General features: G+C 43.1%; 1 protein-coding gene across 1 annotated transcript in view; it reads right to left on the reverse strand.

Annotated features, from left to right (window-relative positions):
- The window catches only part of LOC136179405 (integumentary mucin C.1-like), a 47,274-nt gene extending 38,416 nt beyond the window's left edge, over positions 1 to 8,858 (reverse strand). Inside the window, exon 1 of the mRNA XM_065956042.1 lies at positions 8,793 to 8,858. Coding sequence (XP_065812114.1) covers positions 8,793 to 8,858 — 66 coding nt within the window. The remainder of the gene's footprint in view (positions 1 to 8,792) is intronic.
- Between the last annotated feature and the right edge of the window lie 890 nt (positions 8,859 to 9,748).

The raw sequence follows: 9,748 nt of genomic DNA on the forward strand, positions 1-9,748 counted from the left end.
TAATACTGTCACCCTCTTTTCTCTCACACATCAACAATCAGTCATTATTTCATTTTTCTTATATGTGGATACAATAAAATGCAAAAATAACAAAAATTCTCCCACCCGCAGGCTCATAAACATGTTAGTTTGAGCGTGACATCTCTTATAAATAACGTGGCGGGGGTTTCCACCGAGTCTCTACAGAGGGTCTTAAATATATCTGTAGTAAATAAAAGTTGTTTACTACAAAGTTTCTCTTGTTTTTATCCATTCTGGCAAGTCGTCACATTACGAGGCATTTTGCAGCACAGTGAGCTCAGTTGAAAATGAAGAGGCTTTTAGGAGGAGCTGAGCAGAAGTGTTTTCAAACCTGAACAGCCCACGTTTCCCATCTTCATAATTATCACAAACTGAAGATTAGTTCTCATAAAATGACTCAAGCACTCTGAGCACACATGGAGAGAGCCGAAGTACATTCACTCAAATGTGTTGTCAAGAATCGTTCTAATTGGTTTGCAGGAACCTCTGAGAGTGTGTTTCCACTTTCTTTTGGGAATCACGTCCCGTCTACAAACAGTTTCCTTTCCAATTAGAATTTCCCAACTCAAAGGATGGGAGGCATTGATTAAGATTAAGATTAAGATTAAGACTGACTTTTATTGATCCCCGGAAGGGGAAATTTCTGTTTTTACACTCTGTTAATCATGCAACACACACATGAAATATACACACATGCACAAACAGGATCCTATGGACATGCACTAATGGAGAGATGTCAGAGTGACGGAGCTGCCCACAGCGGGCGCTCCTGAGCTGGTGGTGGGGAGGGGCTTTGGTGCCTTGCTCAAGGGCACCTTGGCAGTCTTGGGAGTGAGATGAAAGTGGGAGGAGGACCTCAAGTGCCCCTTTAATCAAAGAGAAATGGGAAGCACTTTGTATTGGTAGTCAGTGTTTTTCCTTGAATACAAGACATCAAATTACACAATATAACATAATGCATAGAATATACTATACATCTGAAAGACTTAACAGAATTAAGACTGAATACTCCTGGTTCCCCATCTGAAGTAGTTTGCAGTTTGATCAAGCAGAGGGCGCTCAAAATGCTGGGGAGCGATTCAGGAGATGCAAACTCACAAGCGGGAGACTCGTCTCTCTGCAGACTGCAGCCAACTGCTTTGGTGAAGAGACGCAGGGTCACTACAAACCCGCAAAACGAATGTGTTCAAACGTTACGTGTTATAGTCTACATTTGTTCGAAGTTGATTGTTTTCAAAAGTGACTGCACTAGTGTGGACCAAATCTGGAAATTGGTCTGGTAGCTTGAGAGTTGCCAGTTCACGTCCTGAGTACTGCTGAGGTGCCCCAGCCCAAGCTTAGGAGTCCATGGTCCTGTTTGTGCATATGTGTGTATTTCAGCCTATGTGTGTGTAGCATGTCTCAAAAAACAGAGTGTAAAACAAGAATTGGCCTTCTTACATCCAACAAATGGAAAGCTATGCTGTGGAAAGAGGGAAAACATCCTACATCGAAGAGATGGACTAAAGAATTAGCATCATGCTAATCAAATGAAAAGCTAACATAGGAGAGTTGAAAAAGAGCTGGGGCATCCGGCACTGATTCCATATTCAAGATTTTGTATTTGTCACATGCTCATACAGATGTGCAGTGAAATGTAAAGACTGTACTGCAAGGCCATTCATTCAAATGTAGAAATACAAGATCAGATTAAAAAATGAATATATAAATATACAAAATGTAGAAAATGTAAACCGTGTAAAGTGTCCTATACTGTCAAAGTTCAGAGTGTGAAGGTGTGGTGTGTGTGCATCATGTAGTCACAGTTCCATTGTGTTGTGTTGATGAGGTGTTACATTTGTATATTTGCACACTGTACTTGACTCAGTCCCTGGATTGTGAGTCTTTCCAGTGAACGGGGTCAGCTGGTCACTCCTGGCGCTTAAAGCATGCTGTACAGGATAAAGGATGCAAACAGCTACAGGCAGACATTTCTGTTTTTATAGAGGGGGATGTTCCCTCTGTGCCACCGGTCGATAGTATTGACCAAAAGCCAAATGACTGCTAATGAACCAAAGATGAAAACACAAATGGCTATTCAATCAGCAGTGGGTGAACTTTAAATGCATCACACACCCCGTTACATAGGCAGCAAAACAGAATAAATCTCCACAGGATATACCTTTAATGTCATTACCGATCCAGACACGTGCACGTATCATTACGTAACTGAGTTTCAAGTGCCACAGAGTCAATTATAACTGCATTAAAATCAATGAACAGAGGCGCAAACAAAGCCCATGGGGGGGTGAGTAATTGAATAAGAAGAACATTTTGAACTGGCCTTTATTCTTCTGCTGCTTTGATACCTTGGACAAAAAAAAACAGACTGAACCCAACCAAAATGTAGCAGCACTGTGAGCTGTTAGATGAACAAATAGTCCCTATTTTGTTTTTAATGTAACCAGCTGGAGAGAGAGATGATGAAAGTACGAGACGTTGGAATCGTGATTTACAATGCGACCTCCTCCAGAGAGCTCGACAGTCTCAAAAGTCGGAGTGGCAATTTAGCATGGGCTGGTTCTTTAACATCAACTTAATTATTTCTATCATGTTTTCAACTATCCAAATTAAATGGATGGCCAACAAAGCAGAGAAGCAGCACTTTTTGTTACAGCGTGAACTCCCTTTAGTGGTGACAGTAACATGATGGCATCAAAGGAGGAAGTCAGGTACTACTTTATATCTGAGTCCCAATTCAGGGGGAGAATCCTTGGAAGGACCCGGCCTACAAAGGACCCAGCCTTCTCTGCCGGATCAGATTGATCTGCTTTATGTAAGAATGGTACTTGATCTGATAAGACGTTGAAGCCTTAATGTTGACCTATTATCAATCAATCAACCAATCAATCTTTATTTGTGTAGCGCCAATTCAAAACAAAAGTTATCTCAAGGACACTTCACAAAGAGCAGGTAAAAGACCTTACTCATTGTAATATTACAGAGATCCAACGTTAACCCATCACAAGCCATAAGCAACATTTAGCAAAGTTACAATGGCGAGAAAAAACTTCCTTTTAAGAGGCAGAAACCTTGAGCAGAACTAGACTCATGAGAGACAACGATTTTACCACCTTAGCCACAGCCGCCCCCTAAAGGTAGTGATGGGAAAAGCAGTTCTTTTCAGTGTACTGAATCAGTAGAATCAGTTCAGTAAAGTGATTCGTTCAAAAGATTCGTTCACTGAATCGTTCAATACTTCTCCGCAGCTCTGTCTGTGAATCAGAATTTAATAAGCTGAAACACGGCCGAACGTTTAGTTCTGCTTGCGATCGTACTGAGAACAGCCGGTGGTGAATAATAAGCCAATGAGCTGAGAATTTAGTTGGATAAAGCTACAGTTTGCAAACTGAAAGCTGCTAAAACAATCACATTTATTTTCCCCGACCGTTCTGTTCAGTACGTTCAGTACACAAATCACTCACAGACTGACTGACTGAGAGGAAGAGAGAGAGACGCGCAGTCGAGTCCGCGTCTGCACATCAAAGAAAAACACAGAGAGCATGACAGCTACTTTACTGACTTTACAGCTTATTTTAAACCATTTTAATCAGACACAGCCATAAATACATTTAAAAATAGTCAATGATTCGTACACTGAACGATGTACTAGTACAATGAACAAGAGCCCTGGGTCTCAATTCTCTCGAAGTTGAGGAAGCACAGCACTAAATATTTTAATAACAATTAGGCTGGGTGTCGCGAAAAAGTGTGCCTGTTAAAGCAGCTTTCAGTTTGCAAACATTATGAATGACAATTAATTTAACTTAATATAGGCTACATGTCAGCAGAAAATATGCATGGCAATGAATATATCCTATGCCAGAACAGTTATATTTGAAATTATATACGATTTAAAAAATAATAATATATAAAAAAAAGGGCTTAGGCTACTTTTTGAGTCTCTCTCTCCCTCTCAGTCAGTCATTCGTTCACTGAAAGTACTGAACAAGAGCTCCGCCTCCGAGTCACTCTCTTCCTCTCAGTACGTTCAGTGAACGAAACACTGACTGAACGTGAATGAGCGAGACTGCGAGTCACCAGCCACACACACACACACACACACACACACACACACACACACACACACACACACACACACACACACACACACACACTGTACTGACTGAAACACGATGGTTAGTAGATGTTAAAACAGTCAGCTGAGTGAAATTTAGTTGGATATAAAAGCTGTTTGTAAACGGACAGCAGATATAAAAAGCACATACATTTCCGCGACACCTAAATGTTAAATAATATATTTTCTACTTCCTCAATTTTGGAGACATGAGAGGGAGAAGTAGGGGCGGGCTCCCGACCGACTCCGTCCTGTTGGTTCAGTCAGTACATATCACTGACATAAAAGGAGAGGGAGGGCGGGCTTTGAGAGACTCTTACGGTCTAGAGAGAGAGACAAGAGACGGGAGGGAGGAGAGAGAGTTGAGAAATGAACGACTCTTTTCAGTAAGTGATTCAGTTCAGTTCGTTCACCCAGATAATTCGTTCGTTTTGAACAAATCGTTTATGACCGACACATCACTACCTAAAGGCCCAGACCTGGAGTTGGTCTATCTGTCCACATTGTTTGGCAGTAGCTCTCTACACATTATGACTATGTGCTGCAACACAGTGCCGCCATCATTGCGCCATTTGTACTTTACATTACATCCACAATAACGCATCGGGGTGGCGCGCCTTTGCCTCACCATACCACCTTTGTGCGTTACACATTGCTGAACAGGCGTAACCGGGATGTAAATATCCAGCCATGACCTGGCAATGTAAGTAACAGGTGTTCAGGCACGAGTCCTTTGAACATGATATGCACGTTTGATTGGATCCACTATCTGAGAGTAAAACAATGCAGGACATCTGATTGGGTAAATAAGCCATGAAAACCAGTACAATGAATTCCTGCTGCACTGCTTTTGTCACTGAAGATCCGTATTAAAGCAGCAATTATGTTTTTTTTCCGCTGTTGTATTGGTCTCTGCACAGCTTGTGATTCAGGACTTGTTTTCTACAAACACACACAATTTAGAAGCAATAGTCAAAGTCATTAAAATGTAGCCGAAGCTCCATGAGTTCCACACCCCTAATTGATCAAAGTGTTCTCAGTCACAGCAGTGGAGCGACAGAATCAGCTGTTCACACAGTTTTTCTTAATATCGGCATTCACAGGCGCCGACACAGCTTATTAGTTTTAAGGCTGCCACTGTCTGACTGAAAAATCCACTCAGGTCTTTGAGATCTAAATGAAAATGTAGGAGTAAAAAGTCAACCATCCTTCACTCACACACTCTCCAGCAGTGCATTCTCTGTACTACGTTTATATTGTACCCCGGCTTTAGAGAAACCCCGCTGTTTTCTTTGATATCTCTGAACCTCTCTGTCAGCGGTTTTTATCCAGGAGAAGCAGCTTTTCTGTGAGTCATCATTTAAGTTACAGCCCTCACATAAGCCGGAACAGGTAACTCCTGACTTGTGAAAAAGTTTGCTTCTGACACTGATCAAATATTTCACCTCTGTTTTTAATTATTGTTCATTTCACAAGCAACAACAATATGAGTTTTAGATATTGAATGTATGTTGAGATAAAGATTATGATGGAAGAAGATGTTGTCCATTGGCCGGTCCAGGAGGACGCACTGACTGCAGCGCAGACTCAGGGTGGGGGTTCAGTCTCATGCATGGTTCTGCCCAAGCATGGCGCTACACTGGGGCTAGGGGGCGACCCTGATTCTGCCCGAGCTGTTCACGGCCCAGCCAGACAACAGGGCTGACATAGAGACAGACCCGAGTCAGCAGTTAACGTAACGAGCATGTCTTTGGACTGTGGGAGGAAGCCGGAGTACCCGGAGAGAACCCACACATGCACGGGGAGAACATGCAAACTCCACACAGAGGCTCCTGACAGACGGGGATTCAAACCAGGAACCTCCTCACAGAGAGGGGACAGAGCTAACCACTGCAGCCCTACTCTAGCATCGAACAAAATGTATAACAATTTGTTTTAAATTATTTGAAGAATGATTAACTTGTCTTTACAAGGGGTGCTGGTGGCGCAGTGGTTAGTGCGCGCGCCCCATGTATGTATGTGCCATCCAAGTGGCTGGCCCAGGTTGGAAACCCACCTGTGGCTCCTTTCCCGCATGTCATTCCCCACTCTCTCTCTCCCTGATTTCTGACTCTATCCCCTGTCCTGTCTCTCCATTAAAGGCACAAAAAGCTCAAAAATAAATCAAAAAAAAAATAATAATAATAAAAACTTGTCTTCACAATAAGTTAATCATTCCAATGTTAATGTTAGACGTCACCAGTTGCCATGTTTCATTCATGTGAGCCTCTTTAATTAATTTTCAGACTTGCTGTTCATTTCAATAATTTCAGGGCAGCTCAGTGAGCGCAACACAGACATGAGAAACTCTTCATTAATGTACCTGAAAGCGCCTGCAGCACCCTAAGCTGCCATGTCTGCACCATCGTTATCGGACTCCTGTTAAGGTAAAGTGTCATATTATCATGACGAGAAGGTGCACGGGGGCAAGCTCACCTCCGCTGTGATGTGAGGAGACCACACTTGGGCTTTGATAGCTGCTTATAACAGGGTTTGAACTTTGGAAGGATTGAGCGAGTGATGTCTTTTCATGATGTCGATTTCGCTGATTCCAGGAACTGCTTGTGTGCGGCGGCCGTGGGAGCCCATTGTGTGAGAGAGTTATAATTGGCTAAATGGTCTGCAGGATCCAAGGTGGCAAGGGAAGGTAATCGGATGATGTGACTTTGAAAGTAGCTGTAATTGGCTAACATCGGAAGTGCAACTCAGGGCGGTCGGATTGTAATTGTTATCTTTGACTTTTGAGGCACGGGCAGGGGGTAGAAACTAATTAGCTTAAGGCACTTAGGAACCCTAGGTGTGCTCATAACCTGGTCGATTTGATTCCAGAACAGAAATTGGAAAGGCTTTTAATTGGCTGATGTCCTCGTCTCTGTGAAGTCCTGTACAAAAATATCGACCATCCTTTTGTGAGGAATGAAGGTAGGAACCATTTTTGTCCAGTTTCACATTGATTGTGTGTCTCATTAGACTCAGCAGGGTTCCACTCCCACACAGTTTCATTTGCAGAGAAGCAGTGAACCTATCATTAGCTGGAAATTTGGTAAATGTTGATTAACATAAATAAATGCCAGCATCACATGTTCAAAGAAGGATTACAGCACTAACGTCTGTACCTTCACTGATTTAAGACAAAATTGAGCTCAGAAATGTCATGCCTCCTGTTTTATCTCCTTTGAAAGCAGGAGAAATACAAACGTTAGAGCAGCATATTTATACAGCACATAAACAAAAAATCAAACCAGAGCTGAAACCACTTGCATCAAACGTCCTTGACGCCCAGCCACCACCATCGGACTGTGTCGACTCAACAACCCCCGCCAGCCTTCTCCGTCCTCCACCTCAGCGGCAAGGAAGTGTGGACAACAGGAACACGAGGAATCCCATCTCCCCAATCCCATTTTCTTTTGTAACATAACAGTGAGTAAGGTCCTTTACCTGTCTTCATTGTAAAGCATCTTGAGATAACACTTGTTATGAATTGGAAAATAATGTTTGATTGATTGATTGATTGATTGATTGATTGAAAGGCGCCAGTTGAGGCGGTTCGGACATCTGATCAGGATGCCTCTCTTTGGAGGTATTCAGGGCACGCCCAACTATGAGGAGATCCAGGGGTAGACCCAGAGTTCACTGGGGTATTATATATCCCGTCTGGCCTGGCAACGCCTCAGAATCTCCCAGGAGGAGCTGGAAAACGCTGCTGAGGAGAGGGATGTCTGGGTTGACTTACTTCACCTGTTGCCCCCACGACCCGATCTCGGATATCCAGAAGAAAAGGGATGGATGGATGGAGCTGAAACCACTGTGTCAGCTCAGCCTGCCCCTGAATCACCCGTCATACAGTTTGTACCAATGACGACAGATGGCTGTTATCCTGTCTATTTTTATTTTTTGCTTTAAATGGGACTTCCAAGGCTTTTGGAGCCAGCCTCAAGGGGACACTCGAGGAATTGCAGTCTTTTGCACTTCTGCATTGGCTTCATTTCTCATCACCAGAGTTTGCAGCTTTATTCGTTTTAGCAGCTAAAGCCTGCACAAAGTGCAAGATCTACCTCATACATTCATGAATCTTTTACAAACTTTCTTTTCTTCGTTGTGAGCTGTGTGAGTTAGGACGATTTTAGTACCCGACTCTTAATTCTGCACTGTTGGAGAGCTGTGGCGTTCCTCCTGAACATTATTATCTCCCGCAGGCTGTGTAGTAACTGTATTTATGTTTTGAAGCGCTTCTGCTTTATGACTTTGGAAAAAACAAGCTGGGGATTCATACTGTGTGATGTAGAGGAGGGCTGTGAAGCAGGCACATATGATACTTTCTAAACTAATTCTCCTAGCGTTCACATCAGAGAAATATATACACAAAAAGTTCAGTTTCACTAAAGCAAACACTTAATCTATTTTATGATTAGGTCATTATAACTCAAAAGAATACGCTCCAGACAAACTCTTCCTCACCAGTGCTGTGCCTGTCAGCATTTAATTTCCTCCGACAGAAGTCAAATACACTGCAAGTAGTTTTTTAAAGACTCATTTATTTAGAGCGGGACGGTTCCAACCTGATGGAGCCATCGACATCTTTTGCCTTTCTGCTTAATTTTCCCCTTATCAATACCTTCCACTTAATTCCACATGCCTGCTGTGGCTGTGTGATGTCAAGCAAGGGTGGAAACACCGGCATCATGCCGAAACATTTGTGGAAGCAGCCCGGCATTAAATATCAGGAGTGCCATGTGTTTAACGCTGTACGCCGCCAGTCCACGAGTGCTTCCCATTCTATGTTAACATTAGCACAATGCATGCAGGCCAGGCCTAGCAAAAGGCTCTCTATTTGACTTGAGACACAAATGAATACCTAAGTACTCATACCTTTTTTTACACAGAAACTTTGTGTGTTGCTGGTCTGGCTTGGAGAGTTGGCTACACTACTCACCACTGACCCCTTGTGGTATTGCAAGGTTTGGTCCATATCTTTAAGCTTCCAGAAAACATGCAAAGAGATGGACGAAATGAGGGCAGAGTACAGGCAGAAGGCCTCGTCCACATCTGTATGTGTATTGGGGCGCAGAGCATAAACGAGTCTTTAGTGGGACTTTTACAGTCACTATATGGGCGGCTGTAGCTCAGTTGGTAGAGCCGTCGATCCCCAGCTGGGCAACATGTCCGATGTGTCCTTGGGCAAGACACTTAACCCCGCATTGCTCCCGCTGCTTCGGTGGTGGTCAATGAATGGATTAGTGTTGTACTTGCTCTCTGATGTACGTCGCTTTGGATAAAAGCATCTGCTAAGTGAATTGTAACATTGTAACATTGTATATGAAGATATGAAGCCGTCCTGATTGCTTTGTAGTTTGTTGGATGAAGTGTACTTCATCTTTCAAGCAAAACTATTGCCGCACTTTTTTGCATCACACACACACAGAAACACACACACACACACACACACACACACACACACACAGTTGGCTAATCCTTTTCACTTAGCAGCAGTGTCATTGACTGTCATTGGCAATAGAGCCGATACCCCAGGCCACCACGCTCCTTCCCTGGTGGTCAATGTACACAACGACT

Source organism: Labrus bergylta, chromosome 1 (assembly GCF_963930695.1).
Source record: "Labrus bergylta chromosome 1, fLabBer1.1, whole genome shotgun sequence".
Classification (NCBI taxonomy): Eukaryota; Metazoa; Chordata; class Actinopteri; order Labriformes; family Labridae; genus Labrus; species Labrus bergylta.